Here is a 19,096-nt window from a genome sequence, read left to right as displayed (position 1 = left end):
GATAGATAGATAGATAGATAGATAGATAGATAGATAGATAGATAGATAGATAGATAGATAGATAGATAGATAGATAGATAGATAGATAGATAGATAGATAGATAGATAGATAGATAGATAGATAGATAGATAGATATTATATAAAGGAAAAAAGTTAATCACAAATAGACAGTTTGGCTTTTGAAAATTACAATAATTATATATTTCAAATTCCTTAATGTCCTTATTTGTGTTTATTTGTTTGTCAAAAAAAAATTTGGACTTATTGATAAATCTTTTAATAAAATGTGTAACTGTTATTCAAGCCAAAGTGAACTAAAAATGCACACCAACTTGTACTTTCATACATACTGTACAGTACATTAATTAATGCATTTATGATGTCCACCTATAAATGCATGCGCATACAGTATATAATTATAAAAAAAGTGGTGAAGGTAAATTATTTGAGATAACCCGTTAAAAGCTATAATCTAAACATAATTACAGAGAAAAGAATAAGGTTTGACATGAAAACTGAAAAAATAATTACTGGTGATTGTGGACATCATGTAGTGTCTTAGTGCGTGTCAGACAGAATGTGCCAGTGCACCATCCTTGATGTGATGCCATGTTGGAAAGACATGTAGTCACAGAATGCTAAAAATCTTATTTGGCTTAATTTTTGAATTTATATATTTCCTTAATATGAAATTGTGTTGTTGATGGTAAGATTGTTCTACACATTTTCTATATGAGTGTAGAAGTCTCACCTGGTTGTTGAGAAAGGCCTCAGCCTGCTTAACGTCTTTCATGAAAAGATGGTAGATGTGTGCCTGCACTAGCTCATCCCTCCTGCTCTCCCACATCTGTAGCAGCTTGTTCCAGCCTGCACTAAGTTTCTGGAGCCACTGGTGTAGTGCAGCATTGGCTAACAGAGTGTCCTCTGTGTCCAGCAGCTCCCTCACAGCCTGTAGACGCTCAAAATCCTCCTCGTAACTGTGAATTTCTTCGTTAAGAGCTGCGTGGAGGTTGATGAGCCTCTCAGCCTCGTCCAAAGACTCAGGCAGCTCGTTAGATGCTGCCTCTGTCTGTTTCTGCACCATCCATGTCAAGAAAGAATCCAAATCCTGAATGAACTGCTGTAGGCGTCCAGCTACAGTCAGTGAATCCTCGCAACCCTGTAGAGTACGCTTTAATTCGTCCCACTCCACACTCACCCCCTCAAAGGGAATCAGGATCTCCTCCGCTTTGTGTGGATCAGAGGTTGCAAGGTCTTCTGCTTCCTGCTGTAAATGGATGAGTTTGGGCTCTAGAACGGCGAGCGCTCCCTCCATCGTGGACAGACGTCGTTGCAGTGCCAAGACGCTGCCCAGATCGCTGCCTGAATACTGCGTAGCATCAATAGCTTTGCGTTTTTCCTGAATTTGTGATTTAATCTCACTGCATTCGAGTAAATAATTCTGGATACAAAGGATTGAGTCCAAATGATCCTTCTTTTTCTCAACCAGCTCCACCATATTGTTCCATCTATAACATATAACCATAAAGTTACGAGCAATTCAAGAACTATGATAATGGACTTTCAATGTAATTAATAGAAATAATCTTCACAATGTCTTAGGATTGAATTTGCATTTTGGCATTCAATCACTCATCACTGAACAGCATACCTCAACAATAATGAAACTTTAATGAATGGACATAGGTGCCATCCAGATGAGGATGGGCTTCCTTGTGAGTCTGGTTCTTCTCAAGTTTTCTTCCTCATTTTATATTAGGTTGGTCATGTCAGATGTTTTTCTTGAAATGCTTATTAGGGATAAACTTATATGGACTAAACCTTTAGGCACTAACATATACATTGAAATTGTATAATCTCTGTAAAGATGCTTTGGGACAATGTACAGTGTTAAAAGGACTACAAAAAAAATGAATTAAACTGAAGATTGTTTGGTTTTGGTTTCTTAGTTCATTTTAACCAGACATTTTATGCAACATGCTTTAATGATTACCATGCTTATTTTGTATTACTGTATATGTTAATGTAGATAAAAGCTTAGATTTGTTTAATGGCAATAAATGTGCATTGCCAAAGTGAATGCTAAGGGGACGTATTTCACTAAATAAACTTTGCCTGGTTCCTATCAAAATCTTAAGAATTGATTAGAAGGCCATGATTCATTGTAACAAGGCAGTGAATGCAGATATGGCCACTCACAACTCTATTCATTTTTTAGTTATTTCAAATAAGGAAAGTGTATGTATGTGTCTACTAAATGGGTTCATCTGAGAACCCATTCAGTATGTATCGCTCAATATGCATCAGCTGCAGCAGATGGCAGCACCCTTATATAAGCTATGTCTGCCAATTTCTCTCTCTCCCTCTCTCTCTCTCTCTCTCTCTCTTTCACACACACACACACACACACACACACACACACACACACACACACACACACACACACACACACACACACACACACACACGTTTACAGGTTTGACCATAGACATGCTTACAGCTTGCTTCCTTATGTAAGCAGCAAACCAGATGGCATTAATGCTTCAATTAAAAATGTATTCTTGCCACTTTACACAAAAGAAATAAATCATGGCAAAAAGTAGATCAGTAAATATCTTTTTTCACATTTGGTTAGCGGGGGAATGGTGGCTCCAGCGGTTAAGGCGCTGGGTTGCCGATCGGAAGGTCTGGGGTTCAAGCCCCGGTATCTCCAAGCTGCCACTCTTGGGCCCTTGAGCAAGGCCCTTAACCCTCTATGCTCCGGGGGTCCCTTACGAGGGAAATATCAAGGTCCGTGATGTCGGAGTGACGTGGGGCCGCCTTCCCGTGGGCTCACCACCTGCAGGAGGGACCGTAAGGGACGGTGCTATGAGGATTGGGCAGCAGTCGGAGGCGGGGGCCTGCTTAGACTGCTGCCCCCGCGACCCGAATTACGGATAAGCGGGAGAAAATGAATGAATGAACATTTGGTTAGCTAGCTAGTTTATTTAAGCCCTGCTAGATGTGCTAATGAACACAACAGATAATTGTCTAGAAAGTCTTGGAATGCTAATACATTAACATACTCCTTTTCTAGAACTTAGAGGTGCAATCATAATCATGACATGCAAGCATAATAATGCTCCAGTCCACATAGTGAGGGCCATAAAGATATGGCTTCCCAAAGTTGAGTGAAAGTGGCCTAAACCAAACATTGAGCTGGTTAGTTCTCACTCTCCAGTGTTCTGTATTGTTTAAAGACTATAATCACACTCTTGATGTCACCCAAATGAGGATGGGTTCCCCTTTTGAGTCTGGTTCCTCTACATAACATCTAAGGGAGTTTTCCATGCCACAGTCGACATGACTGCTCATCAGGAATAAATACACACCATTCACCTTAACTGTTGATTTCTGTAAAGCTGCTTTGAGACAATGTCTGTGAAAAGCGCTATAGAAATAAACTTGACTTGACTTGACTTGAATTGAATTGACCTCAAATGCCCTGAACACCTTTGGGATGAATTTAAATGCCAAACACAGAATCCTGATGATGCGAATCAATCTGTAGCCAGGAGCACGAGATACCAAATTAGTTGCGCTCTCTGTGTGGGAGAGACTGCATTCTCTCCCTCTTCTGTCAATCATAGCAACACTGGCCAATCGTGGATATTAATGAGAACTTTGTTTTGTTTTGTTTTTTATTACAAGATTACAATTTGGGACTTGTTTTCCACAAGCCACTGCACATTCTATTTCACATGACGTTCTGCATCTGATCCTTGTTTACAATAATTACCACATTTAAGCTTATTGTTCACAGCACCCCTTTCTCTTGTTTTGTGGTACCATGTTGTCTTTACTGCTGACACTCAGGTTTGGTTTATTTTGTTCATGTTTTTGGAGCATTTTGTGTTTTTTCCCTTGGATTTTTGTTTGATTGTTTGCACTTTGACAGACTCTAACATGCACAGGCTAGGTTTTGTGTTCTATATTTGTTTATTTTCATTAATTATTATTATTGAATTTGGCTAAGTGTGAATGAAGTTTCACATGTGTTTGTTACCTGCTGTTCAAGTGATCCTGACACCCTCTGACCTCAGCAGAACTGGGATGGTCACTGTCCAAGAGCTGCTGAACAATACGATTCACATCCAGGATCCTTCCCATCAAGCTGTTCATCTCCTGGTCCAGGCTCTCAAACCTAACACACAGAAATTCACATATTTCACACTTTACCCAACACTAATACATCTTTGACTTTATTTATATGATATCTGCAAGTCCTTTCTGAGACAAAATTCTCATATATGAACATGAAATGCAATTTAGATAAAAATACACTCCATCTCAACACAGAAAGCCTCCCTGTTCAGAACTGGTTTGTTTTATATGGGGACCACTGAAATTGTATGTTGTGTCTATACATGTGCTTTTGATATAAGCCTATATAACCCTATATAAGCAATACAATACATGTTTTGTATTGCAGTAAAGTAAGAGTGCAAGTCTTCAAGGATGTCCAGCATTCCACTATCCCCTTACCAATTCATGTGAAAAGTATAACTGGATTTAGTCAAAACCAAATTTATATAGATTGCATAGAAGATTGCATTATAAGCAATGCATGATGCATGAAATAATAACCAAAACGAACCTAAATACATGGAAATGCAGTCATTAATCTGTATAAAAAAATTTCTTTTTTTAAATCACCACTACATTAGTATGATACTTTACAGTGCAAGTTGCCACCTTATGATTTAACAAGTGATTTGTGTAAGGGGAGCAACAAAACTGTTAAAGATATTAAAGAGGCTGCACAATAAAGAGAGACAAACCCTCCAGAGAACAGTTTAGAAAAAAGAGAGGAGGAAAAAAAGCAAAAAAGCACTCAATAGACAAAAGAATGCTTTTGTCAGCATTTATAACTGTTGTGTGTGATTTTCGAAATGTTAAGTGCAGGTAATGTTTATACTTTAAATAAGAGTTATTATGCTAAGTAATTACTGGAGTCAGATTTAAGTACTAAAAAAATTATATTTAGAATTCGAAAGAGTCAAATATTTAAGTCATAATATTAAACCTTGAACCTTCGACTGCTACCTATTTCTGTCCTTGGTAATAGAACAGCAGTGGATTAAGATAATATAAAGTTCTAATTAGTTTCAAGGTAGTCAGGATGGCCAGCTAGTTAGCCATAAACAATATGTTTCAAAAATTAATAAAGTTATGAACTTAATTAAGCAAATTTCAAGTAAAGGTGTTTTATTTACACTTAATTCACTTAATACACTTATATCCATTTTCCTGTTATACCAACACAGGTGATAAGCCCAGGGTAAATTACTGACTTTTTATTGTAACCAATATCCAATATAAAGTATAACAAGGACAATCGTGTCTTTCCACAGACAAAAAACACCAAGATATAGTGCAAATATCTGCACTAGAATAGCCCATTATTCTTCAAGAGAGTTATGTTTTAGGTATCGCACCAACATACATATATCCAAAGATTAGTGGGCACCTGACCTTCACATTCATATGTAGTTCCACAAAGCTGAAAGCACATAATTGTATATAATCATGTAACCTAAACTGATCATGGTCCAAAACGACAATACTCGTGTAAAATCTATTAAGACACAGCTTGCCAAAGTTGGAATGAAAGAATGCAAGTGGCCCTGACTTCAACCCCACTTTTTTGACTCTGTTGTGGCCTCAGCCATATTCTATGGTGTGGTCTGCTGGTGTAGCAACATCTCAACTGCAGATAGGAAGAGACTAGACAAGCTGATTAGGAAGGCCAGCTCAATCCTGGTAGCAATCCTGGTATCCTGGTAGGATGGTAGCAAAACTATCATCATTGCTGGAGAATGCCCCTCATCCCCTGTATGAAACCGTTTCATCGTTGAGCAGCTCCTTCAGTGACAGACTGTTACATCCTAAGTGTCTGAAGGAGCGATACAGAAGGTCTTTTCTCCCTGCTGCTATTAGACTTTACAATCAAAGCTGCTCCCAGTGAACCAGTCACCATAATACACACTGTTATTACTGTCTTACTGTGTAATAGTTACTGTTATTACTGTTTTACTGTGTAATAATAATACCTGTGTGCAATATTACCTGCAATACCACCTGTGTGAAATACTCCCTGCAATACATACTTTTTCCCTATTTGTATTTATACATTGTTTTGTGTATATACTTGTATACTATAGTATGTCTATTTGTCTATTCTTTTATATATTTGCATTTATTTTTTTCTTGCTGCTGTAACAAAGGAATTTCCCCACTGTGGGACGAATAAAGGTATATCTTATCTTATCTTATTTTGGGGATGGAACTACATTGCAACATGTGCTCCAGGCCTTCTCGTCCCGCATCAGCACCTGTCCTAACGCTCTTGTGGCTGAATGGGCAAAAACAGTTATGCTCCAAAATTGAGCAGAAAGCCTTTCATGAAGACTGGAAGTTATTATAATCTTAAAGGGTAAACTAAATCTAAAACAGGATGTTTAAAACTCAAATATGGGTATGAAGATCAGATGTATACAAACTGATGCCATATAGTGTATGTGTAGTGCACTGAGCAAGTGCAATTCAAAATAATAGTAATCAGCAAGCCATTTTGCCAGGCAATCAGTTATTTAGTGAATGAAAATGCCAGATCTGAGAAAAAAAAGAGACGTTATGTTAACAAATTAGATTACTCACATATGTCTAATGAGTGCATTGAAAATAATGGTATAATATATAGCCTAATTGATTATATTGGCACATGCCTACCTGTGGGCGACCACCTCTACATCCTCAAGTCTTTCAGGAACATCCATTTTGTTCAGCCATTTTTCCTTTTCGTCAATCCACAGCTCACATGCGTTCACCTCGCTGAACATGCGGTAGACAGCAAGAGCATCATTCAGCCACTGTTGTCGCATCACTGCAACCTCTGCCACCTCACTATAGACACGCTCCACTTCATGTATCCGCTCCTTCACCTCTTCTATCTCTCCATAATGAAGCGGCAGTACTACTGCGTGCTGATGGAGTGCTACAACGTTCTGCCGGTGCTTGTCCACCTCCTCACAAACACGGACATGCTTCTTAAGCAGCGACTGCGTAGAAAACTCATCGTGACCGAAATCGTCACTAGAGACAAGTCTGTAGGCATCTTGAAGCCACGCTAGCTGATCATCCATTTCAGCACTAAACTGAAAGAAATCCAGTGCCTCCTGCAGGTGACCTAGTCTCATTGCGGCTTGATCCTCCAGACGTTTCCAATCTTCCTTCACCTCCATCAACTTGTCATTTATCCCAGCTGCGCATAACCGTTTTTGCATGACGATTTGCTTCCCATTTTTCATAGTCTGCTGGAGAAGGGCACGTCGTGCTAACAGCTCCCCAGCAAGGCTCTTGTGCTTTTGCAGGAGCTTCAGAACGCTGCTTAGATCTTTGCCGCAACTCTGTGTGTTCAGGATTGAGATTTTCTCGCGCATCCAGCAATCACACTCTTCTACTTCCTGGAAAAAAACCCACAACTCACAAGAATCCTCTAGCTCAGAGCGACGTTTAGCTGCTAGCTGTATTAATTCCTCCAGACAAGTGTTTACGTGATTTACACGATTGCAGATCACCTGCGGGTCGCATGGCTGGTATCCTACAAAAAACCCAAAAAGAGGATTTATTCAGTTTTATGTTAATTAGTTATTACTAGGGCTGTTAATTGATTCAAATATTTAATCGCGATTAATCACATAATTGTCAGAAGTTAACTCGTGATTAACTTAATCGAACAGTTTATCTGTTCTAAATGTACGTTAAATTTATACTTTTTAAGTTTTTAATACTCTAATCGACATGGGTATAGACAAATATGGATGCTTTATGCAAATGTATGTTTATTATTAGTTAAACCATACTCAACATAGAGCATGAAGACAAAATTATGTTTTTTTAAATGACGTAAGTCATCAGGACACCGAAGAACTTTTGCTATGTTTCCACACTGACGGTTTTAATAGCCGAATGTGTGCATCATGTCGAATTCCGGTGCTTGATTTCGGTAAAAAATGTTAAGTTTTTTTTTTTAAATTAGGTGGAGCTTATTTATAAATTTTTTATATCTGAGTAAAGAAAGGATGTAGAGAATAAATGTGTGTTGCATTGAAGGTTTTAATTTTTGCCTCTTTTATATTGATTTATTTCTATTTTTAATATTCAAACAAATCTGCACTGCATTAATCGCATGTTTTTGCAAAAAATGCGTGCTGTTAAAATTAATTGGCGTTATTATAACGCATTATTAATGTGTACATTTTGACAGCCATACATTATACAATACTTTGCAAAGTAAAATTTGACAAATATTGTGTATGCTGTATATCGCAGTAAAATGTATAATGGGTACATGCTTACTGTATAAAATGTTTACAATACTCTAAAAAGTGTTCATTATTTATGTATACAATGTTTACGATACCATAAGAAGTTTTCACAATATAGTATAACATTTTCAGGATTTTGTGCGGTGTTGGAATACTGTACAAAGTATACAAGCTATATAACCTATATTTTAAATATGTTTGTGAAAACCTGACCCTAAATGGGTTTGATAAACATCCCAATCTAGATTTAGCCCCCCATTGCCAGCTTTCAGCTGAAAAATGGCTATGAGGATTTGGCCATTTAGATACAAGGGCATTAGTGAGGTCAGACACTGATGTCGGGTGAGGAGGTCCAGTGCTCAGTCAGCATCCCGAGAGTGTTCAGTGAGCATGAGGTCAGGGCTCTTTGTCCATATACTTTTACAATGTATCCGCAATACTGTTTAAAGTGTTCATTGTGCAAAGTAAAATGTCAAATAATGTTAGATGTGCTCGCAATACTGTGGTGAAATGTTTGTTTTACATGCTGAATACCGTAAGTTTAATTATGGGTGCATGTATATCTTATTTTAAATTACTTCACGTGCTACTAAATGTATTATTATTATTATTATTATTATTATTATTATTATTATTATTATTATTATTATTATTATACCATCAATGGTGGTAAATTTAAGTGCAGCAGAGTTGAGTGTTTGGACACGGTCTGCCTGTACAGTGATGTCAGCCTCCTGTAAAGTGTGTTTTTGCAGCAGGTCCTCCACCTCCAGCAGGTGTTTACCAAAGTCTTTAGAGAGCAGTTTCATCTGCAGAATATACAAGATCACTTTAAACCAAGATAATCACAGCATTCTACAGCTAAAAGACGTCACGACACAATAGGCAAAACAATATATGCTATTGTGGTAGCAATTAAATGTACTGATTAATTATATAGACAATGGTAAATATTAAATCAAATTTGACATAAAATTCAATTGCTATTATATTATAGAATTTCAGGAAGTAGAAGAAGAGAAGTCTTAGTAAAATGTAAGTTGTGTCTTTCTACCACAAAAATAAAAGCAATTTAAAAAAAAAGGTTAACTGACATTTGAAGAATTTTTTTAAAGAATGTTATTTGTCTCACACCTGCATCTCCTCCATCCAATCAATCATGTAGACCATTTCCTGGAATGTTTTTTGCAGTGCCAGGTTTTTCTCCAGCCGTGTTTTTCGAGCTGTCACAAGTTCTTTGAGCAGATCCCATTGTTTTAGGATGTTGTCTTTCCGAGCCATGATGCGTCTGATGTCGTAATATCCTTCGCTCTCCATCTCCATGGCCAGTTCCACCAATGCACCCATGCGCTCCTCATATGACGAGATGTCAGCCTCGATCGCCTCGTGCTTCTTCATCGCTGCCTCCACGGCTGGCAGGTCATATCCAAAATTGTCCTGAAAAAAAATGCATGAAAAAATTCAAAAATACTATCTGAATTATGGAACTCTGTGGTGGGATACCTGTACAATAAAGCTTAATCATACTCAGGTTTACTACTCACAATGGCTCAAATTCTATATCGTCATTATGACTGAAGAATTATTATATGACTGCTTTGTTAAATTTAAAATCCCTGTAATTGAAATTAAAAATAACATTTACATCTCTATGGTCACAGCTTCTCCTGACAATGCTGCACAGGTACCAGTGTTAATCCAAATTGGGGTGAATAGGACAACCAATAAAATAAAATAAATGACCAGACCATAAACCTATTATATTGTTACAGAAAGAATACTGATCTACCTGAGAAACAAGCCGCTGGTTTTCATTAAGCCACGCCTGCCTCATGGTGGTTTTGTGATCAAACCGCTGAGCAAGCAGCTCCAGTTTCTCCTGACGTATCAGCTCTTTCCTTAAAGCCACACCTCTTTCATGCTCTGCTTTCTCTAGCCTCTCCCATGCCTTTAACAGAAAACACATATCCACTGTAAAAGAATGTTAACAAACATATTATATTTAAACGCTATCTACATGAGTGGGACTGCATTTTTAGACAAGGTTTTAGCTTGTCACACACACACACACACACACACACACACACACACACACACACACACACACACACACACAAACACACACAAACACACTCACAGGGTTGGGCAGTATTGATGATACATGTATTTTTAATATTAAGTAGGATTGTGTCATTTGTATTTAAAAATGGCTTCATATTTAATATATAAATACTTTAGTGTTTTGTATTTTCTGTAGTTTAAAAATACTGTAAAATACTTATTAAGAAGTCTACATGATGACATCATTAAAATACGGACTCTGATTGGTCCCTAAGCAGTAGTGTTGAGATCAGAACAGAAAATTGTTCCATATGGAAGAAGGTGGTGAAAGTAGGAAAAGTGCAGGCCGCCAGCTTTCAAATAGGTGTCCCATGATTGATAAATAAATATTTCATTGCCGAATATTGCACCTTAATTGAAGTAGCTCTTTAGTAGGATCATGATTTTGCATCACATTGCATGAATGACTGCCTGACACATAATATATTACTATATTTATGATGAACAAATGTAACTAATTATTTGTTAATTATATTCAAATTATTAATTAGTTGGAAATCAGTTGCTATGAATGCATGTGCCATTAATTGTCTTCTTATGAATGACTTGCTTGTCATTGAGTCGGTGTTGCTGATGCAAAGTAGCCCTTCGTTACCAAACTAAATTAGGATACAATTATGAGTCATTGGCAAACTGTTAAAAAATTAACTGTAGGTTACTTTAGAACCTTAATCTGAGAGATCACAGGGAATATGTCATTCAAATTTTTATCTATTAACTGGTTGCATATGTCAGATTTATTGCATGATTTGACCAGAAAAAAAGCTGTTGCTATCTTTTTTTTTACTTAATAAACAGAGTCAGTGTAATTGTAAAGAAGATTAAATAGGCAAAGGTTTTTAAAGAAATTCCATGCATTCAAATTTTTTTTTGGCATTTTTAAAATACAAAAATACAGTACCGTATTTTTTTTTGATACATGGTTTGGCTGATACACTTAAAGTTAAGGTATTTGGTATTTGGCATCATTGTCCACCCCTGCATACACACACACACACACACACACTAGAAGATTGTTGCTGCTGAAATGTAAAAACTTTTACTATAGATACTATATATACACACGACAGACTTTTGTTTTGTTTCCACACGGATGGTTAATGAGGTGATACCGGTGAATCTGTACCTCTTCTAACTTTCATACAGATTACATAATCAGACGATATTTGTTAAATCAGACTAGACCTCTCAAGCTTTTTATACTTGTGTTTTTATATCTGTGAAGCAGGTATTCACTGCGATTCAGGTTGTTTTATTTACGTGTCTGTTAAGAGAGCTGACAGACAGAGACAGCAGAGAGCGCCCCCTGCCTGTTTACTTTATTTTACAAAAGCACAGCATTTTGTTGTTATTATGAGAGTATACAAATAAAATTAGACCCTTTACAGATTTGAATGATTTATTGCTCTTATCTGTACAATCAAAAAAGACTGAGTAATTTAAGTTTGTTTATGAATTATAAGGAAAACGTTTGTTGACCCCAGAGGGTTCATTGCCGGTTGTGTGCATCATGGCGGATTTTGATGTTGATTTGAGACTTGCCGCCTCAGTAAAACAAAGGTTTTTTTATACAACACATCACTGTTAGCCATAAGAAACACACAATTGTATGAAGTAATGTTTACACAGCTAATCATTAACAAGCATGTCACAAAATTATGTCCTCTAAATCTGATTTCCATTTTGGCTAATATTTTGAAGCCATATCTGAATATCTTTTGGTTAGATACTCATTATTTCTTGGTATAGACATGGGCGTTATGAACTTGAAGAATGTGGATTATTTACTCTGACACCCTTTGCTTTAGGAGAAACTAAAACTACACAGGTGCAGAGCACATTGCATATTTAACATACACATGAAATAAAAGGACACACAACAGAACCACAAGTTTCCACGAAAAGAATCCACGAAAGGGTTATATATTGGCAGTTTACCTTATTCTAAGGAAAGTTATTCAAGCATTTAAAATTGTAACACATGGACACAGACGGACAGACATTCAGACAGACAGACAGACAGACAGACAGACAGACAGACAGACAGACAGACAGACTGATCACTACTATAGCTTCCTATCTGCCTTTAAGTGTGTGTTTGTGTAATATTCCATTACTATTATTATTATCATCAACGCATAACATATTGCTAAACACTACTGGTTAAAATTTGTCAAACTACTGACAGATATAGATTTCTTATGCCCCTAATGTCACAAATATAACCAATATCATCAGTCACCACTGATCAGCCGTTCTACCTTGTTGATGTCAGAAATTAGCTTTCCATCATGAGGCACATATGGCTTCTGGTTGTTGGCTCTGAGTTTGCTTTGGATGGTAAAAAGAAGCACCTCAAGATTCCCTTTTTCCTGGAACCTGCCAAAAAAAAGCACACACAATAATTACATTTCACAAAGATTTTTTCCAAAGAAAAAATATACATAACTTCAAGCTACACCAATATTAGATAAGCATACAAGTCTTTTAATACTAATGTGTTAGAATATTAGTATTAGTATAGTAATATTATCTTTGTGAGCAACAGTATGGTTTTATGCCGAGGAAGAGCACCACAGACGCATTATTTGCTTTGAGAATGTTGATGGAGAAGTATAGAGAAGGTCAGAAGGACTGCATTGTGTGTTTGTGGATTTAGAGAAAGCGTACGACAGGGTGCAGAGAGGAGTTGTGGTATTGTATGAGGAAGTCAGGTGTGTCAGAGAAGTATGTGAGAGTGGTGCAGGACACGTATGAGGACAGTGTGACAGCAGTGAAGTGTGCAGTAGGAACAACAGACTGGTTCAAGGTGGAGGTTGAACTGCATCAAAAATCAGCTCTGAGCCCTTTCCTGTTTGCAGTGGTGATGGACAGGTTGACGGATGAGGTCAGACAGGAGTCTCCATGAACTCCATGAAACTGATGTTCGCGGATGATATAGTGATTTGTAGTGAGAGTAGGGAGCAGGTTGAGAAGAGCCTGGAGAGGTAAAGGTACACACTGGAGAGAAGGGGAATGAAAGTCAGTAGAGTTAGACAGAGTACATGTGTGTGAATGAGAGGGAGGGCAGTGGAGTGGTGCGGTTGCAGGGAGAAGAGGTGGAGAAGGTGGAGGAGTTCAGGTACCTGGGGTCAACAGTGCAAAGTAATGGAGAGTGTGTTAGAGAAGTGAAGAAATGATTGCAGGCAGGGTAGAGTGGGTGGAGAAGAGTGATAGCAGGAGTGATTTGTGATAGAAGAGTATCTGCAAGAGTAAAAGGGAAAGTTTATAGGACTGTGGTGAGACCTGAGATGTTGTATGGTTTAGAGACAGTGGCATTAACTAAAAGACAAGAGGTCGAGCTGGAGGTGGAAGAGCTGAAGATGCCCTGGATTTTCATTAGGAGTAACGAGGATGGATAGGATTAGAAATTAGTTTATTAAAAGGAGCGCACATGTAGGAAGTTTTGGAGGCACAGTGAGAAACACGATTGAGATGGTTTGGACATGTACAGATTAGGGACATGAGCTATATCGATAGGAGAATGCTGAGGATGGAGCCACCAGGCAGGAGGAAAAGAAGAAGGGCAAGGACTCTAAATCCAAGATAAATGTTAATATTAGATGCTAGACAAAATGGCACTAGCTGATGAATAGGAATATACTAATGGAAAATGTTAACATGCATATTGAGATAAGCATGATAATTACTAATGCTATTCATTGAAAAGCATGATAACACTAGTGATGCCTAAACTCTAGCTTTAGTGTTTTGCATACTTTATAGGCTTTTCAATAGTGCAGTAGGTTGTGAAGGCCTGTAGCTGCTGTTGTACTCCTGTTAGAGAGTTAGCAAACTTTTGGTTGCTAATAATACTGATGTTTTTTTCAATCCACTCCAGCAGATCTGAGGCCAGAGCTTCATAACGCTGAATAATCTTTTCGGCTTCTATGGCGTTATCCAGAACCTACAGCAAAAAGACAATTGTGACATTGAATTATGATCATTTTATTACTATTTTGTATTATTATTTATTAATTAATAGATTTTGCATTTTTAAACATATTTTGTCCAACATATTTGTGACATGCATGCATACATACATACATACATACATACATACATACATACATACATACATACATACATACATACATACATACATACATACATACATACATACATACATACATACATACATACATACATACATACATACATACATACATACATACATACATACATACATACATACATACATACATACATACATACATAGACAAAGGTTTATGGACACCTGACCATAAGATTCATATTTGCTTTTTGAACATCCCATTAAACATTTGTTCCATTTGCTGTTATGACCTCTGGGAAAATGTTCACTAGCCTGTGCTCATCCAACCATAAGGATGTTAAAAAAGTTAGATACTGATGTAAGGTGAGAAAGCCTGGGGTGCAGTAATCGTTTCAATTCACTCCAAAGTTGTTTAATGGGGTTGAGTTCAGAGCTCTTTAGGAGGCCACTGAAGATCTTCCAACCCATGTAAAACTTTATATTTGTGGAGCTCGCTTTATGCACATAGGCATTTTCATGCTAGAACAGGTTTAAGTCTCCTAGTTTAAATAAAAGGAACATGTAATTCTATTGCATTCAAATACATACTCTATTATACAACTGTATGCCTCCAACTTAGTGGTAAAATTTTGGGAAAGAACTAGGCATGGCTGAAAAAGTCAGGTGTTCCAATACTTTCGTCCATATAGTGTATTTATTTCATGTAAAATAAATACATTGGATATTATTTCTCTCACCTTTCCAATTCGTTTGCCCTCTACAATAAGAGCTTTCATTTTTGAGAAGTAGTGGTAGTAAGACACAACGTATGTTATAATAGACTTTTCATCCGGATTCTCAGTGTTCACATCTGAGACATAAATTGTTTTAATTATTAAGAAGTAAAATAAAAAAAAAATGGCACTTAATGTTTTTAATGACAATATACTGTATTTGGTGGATTATAATAGGTAGATAATCATACTGTACCCTCTGGATCAAGAAGTTTAGTAAGTCCGAGACTCTGCTCAGCAATATTAAAGGCTTGCTGCAGATTGTGTGTGGCATTCGATCTGGTCAGCTTGTGAAATTCAATCAAGTCAGGCCTGAAACATAAATATTACATCAAATTTTTAATTTTAAGAGTAAAAGAAAAGCATTTATGTGGTTGCACGAAATATAAAATATTTATTAGAAAAAAACATGTATCAAATACTTATCATGATCATTTACAACATATCCGGTATTATGCAATACTGCAATACTTTCATGTTGGTACAAATGTACAATATAAATACAAATATACAAACCACTGTATTGGGCAAAAAAATAAATTGCATGTTTGTGAAAACCTTATAAATTGAATAATTATTACACTCACTGTTGACAGTTACAGGCCAAAAGCTACAGTTAAGGTTCAAATCAAATACAAGAATTATGAAAACCTATGATCCCTCTACCTTTAACAATGACATAGATGTTGGTACCAGAGGGCTGGTTTGAGTATTTCATAAACTGCTGATCTCCTGGGATTATCACACACAACAGCCATATCGTTTACATTAGGTTTAAAACGCTCCTCGAGTTATCCGAGTAATTTGATTACAAAAAAACGTGTTTCCCACGGACCATTATTACTGATGCACCACCCGCTAAACTCTGGATTATTGAAATTACTCGATTAATCAATTTAATAATCATCAGATTAATCGAATTACTAAAAAATGACCATAGCAGCAGCCCTAGTTTACACGGAATTATATTTCAAAAATAATAAAACAGGTAGAGTTTGCAGGCTGAAACACCCTTAGACAGATCAGAGGACATAATAAAACTGGTCTGAGCCAACAGAAATTCAAATAAGCTCTGTGGTAAGAAGAAAAGTATCTCAAAATGAACATCACATTAAAAAGGTAAACAAACATATTGGTGTCAACTTCTATCAGCCAAGCCCAGGAATCAGAACCTATATTAAGCACATGTTTTCTGAAGCTGGACAATTAAATCCTGCTAGAAGACCAGTTTTATTTGATTTATAATTGGCAAAATTTTGGGAAGTCTATAAACCCATGAATGCCTCAGTTTCCTGGTCATGGCTGACAAGAATGAAACCTAATAGGATCCGCAGCACACATTTCTGTGAATGCTAAGAAGCTTTTCTGATAATCAGTTGTGAGAACTGTTTCTATGACCTCTATTCTCAAAAAGGTGTAAATGTGTTGGTGTACAGATGTTCCTGTATTAATGCGGTCTGAGAGTGTGTATTTTGTTTTGTCCATAAACAGTGTCTTACATGGGATAAGCATGTGTTTTTCTGACCTGTGTCGATGTATAAGGGCGTTGAAAGCCAATCCATCCCTCCAGCATGTGGTGAAATTGTGAATGTTTACTTCAGGATACCTAAACAACACATACAAAATGCATTTGGTTATTCATAATACTAGATTATAGCAATAATTATTAAATACTAGTCTTCATACTTTCTCCCTGTTTTTACTCATGTGTCACTCATGTGAAACCAGTTGCTTGTTTACTTTTGCTGTTCCTATTGTGTAAAGGTGTACAAACATTCACACAATTTTTTTCTTAAAAGGTTAGTCATCATTTTTTGTGGTATTTTTTTGCCATACCTGATGCAGGCTATAAAGGTGATACCAAGCTCATAAGTGAAACCAGGATTGAAAAACCAGGCAGAGATCTACAGTAATTGTTTAATTATTGCAAATTTTGCTGACCAATTATTTGGCACTAATATTTAATTTTTAATATTTTGCAATTTTGGCTTGGCCCACTTTTTCTGTGTATGCTGTGTGACCATTCAAATGATATTTGTCCCTGTATATACAATATACAAATTAACATTTAAATTAAACATATTTTCTTAGCATATGCAGTCATGAATCTGGCCCAAAGTTGTTGTTGCTTCTTAAACTTTTATTTAACCTCTGTCTCCTGTGGTCTAGACTACTTTTAAACCAGGTATTGTAAGTCCAATGACTACTGTATAATCACTGTACAAGTTTATAGTATAAAAGTTACAATTTTGATCTGGTTTTGCACAAAATTGTCTTTGGTAACATCTATCATTTTAAAAACATGTCAATTGTTTTTGAGGTCTGTTTTGAACTACTTCTGTTTTCCCCTTTAAAATGCAAACTTATTTTAATTGGCTAATTGGTTACTGTTTGGATTAAAAAAAATTCTACCACACCACTATTTAGTACTTTCTTAAATAATAAAAATGTTAAGTACTCCCAGGATCCAGAAACAGCTGAATACTTCTCTACATTGAATATTAGAATAGGACTCTGTTAAAGAAAGAAGTGGAATATGACAGCAAATAGTGATCTTAACTTCATTTATTTAAACATTCACTCTGAGCAGTACAGCAGTCCCACAGAGACTTAAGTGGACCTACTTTAATTTTCTATGATAACTTATACATAGATTTCCACATGAGGAAAAAGAGTCTCACCCTGCCGTTTTCATCTGGCACCACAGTAACAGCGCATCTTTAGCCGAGCGAGTCTCCCTGTTGTCCTCTGTCTCAATTTTAATCACTTGGATCTGTCAAGCAAATCAGAATCACAATGAACAGCATTTTTAAACTTGTGGAATTCATTACATCTCACTAAACACCTGAAAATGCTCTTTCAAACCAAAACAATATGTTGTCTGCTCATGACCCTGCCATGGCAGCCGAATCACATGCTATAGTCATAGAAATTTGTACAAAGTAATTATCACTATCATGTGCAAGCTAAATATAGAAGCTAGTGATACATCTTATGGTTTTTTCTTTGTATCTCTTTACTATTTTTGTCATGACCTCAGCCTGAGATGCTTTTTAGATTCAGGACTAATAATGTGAATTTCATTTTTCAAAGAACGGATAAAGCTAATCACAAGAGCATATACTGTACAATTTTTATTACCAGATTATGCCTATATAATATACATGCATGAACACTTGCCTGTAGAAACAACAAAAAGCAAGACATTATGTAATGCAGTTATACCGCTAAAAACATTAAAATAACTACTGTTTTAATAAAAGGGTTCAAAGTGTAAACTTGAGTAAACCACTGATATACCAAACACCAAAAATCTGAATGTAAATAAAGAACCTTGAATATTAACACCGTCTTATTTGAAAAAAAAATCCCTAATGTTGGTACCTCTGAAGTGCTTCTTTTCTGCCTTTTTTCCTCTTTCTCTTCCCTCTGTGTCCCTTCATCTCTTTCTCCATCTTTTCTTTTCTTGTTTGTCTCTCTCTCTCTCTGTCTGTCTTTCTCAGCCTTTCTCTCTCTATGCTGCAGTGTTTAAGCTTGACCTGCTGACTGAGCAGAGAAACTGAACCACTGCTCAGAAGGGGAGGGGACAGTGAAGGAAACGGAGACAGAGAAGCTAGCTTAGAATTAAACAAAGGGGCAGAATAAAATAGGCAGAGATGGAGAGAAAAAAATAAACAAAAAAAAAAAGGGGGGGGGGGGTATTTTGCTGTTGTTGTGCTGTTTTCTGCTATTCCCAAAGTTGCCGACTGCATCTACAATGCTCATGTTTCTCACAACT

At 36.6% G+C, this 19,096-nt stretch overlaps 1 protein-coding gene across 6 annotated transcripts in view; it reads right to left on the bottom strand.

Annotated features, from left to right (window-relative positions):
• Nucleotides 1-19,096, bottom strand: part of sptbn4b (spectrin, beta, non-erythrocytic 4b) — a 73,580-nt gene that overhangs the window by 39,689 nt on the left and 14,795 nt on the right. For 5 of the 6 annotated variants that reach the window (XR_014535422.1, XR_014535423.1, XM_083552563.1 and 2 more), the window contains exons 5-16: nt 18,000-18,091; nt 16,844-16,924; nt 15,515-15,630; nt 15,283-15,395; nt 14,250-14,437; nt 12,753-12,870; nt 10,160-10,318; nt 9,505-9,807; nt 9,029-9,179; nt 6,773-7,643; nt 4,047-4,184; nt 753-1,509 (exon numbers count right to left, since the gene is read on the bottom strand). Coding sequence is in view for 4 of the 6 variants with exons in the window: in XM_083552563.1 (XP_083408689.1) it covers nt 753-1,509; nt 4,047-4,184; nt 6,773-7,643; nt 9,029-9,179; nt 9,505-9,807; nt 10,160-10,318; nt 12,753-12,870; nt 14,250-14,437; nt 15,283-15,395; nt 15,515-15,630; nt 16,844-16,924; nt 18,000-18,091 (3,087 nt within the window). In the remaining 2 variants the exon portion in view is untranslated. Of the gene's footprint in view, nt 1-752; nt 1,510-4,046; nt 4,185-6,772; nt 7,644-9,028; nt 9,180-9,504; nt 9,808-10,159; nt 10,319-12,752; nt 12,871-14,249; nt 14,438-15,282; nt 15,396-15,514; nt 15,631-16,843; nt 16,925-17,999; nt 18,092-18,702; nt 18,788-19,096 lie in introns of those variants that run through there. The other variant, XM_083552564.1, reaches the window with a different exon arrangement.

This window comes from Silurus aristotelis, assembly GCF_946808225.1.
Source record: "Silurus aristotelis genome assembly, chromosome: 10".
NCBI lineage: Eukaryota > Metazoa > Chordata > Actinopteri > Siluriformes > Siluridae > Silurus > Silurus aristotelis.
Note: the sequence above shows the minus strand (reverse complement) of the source record. Positions and strands in the feature narration are given on the sequence as shown.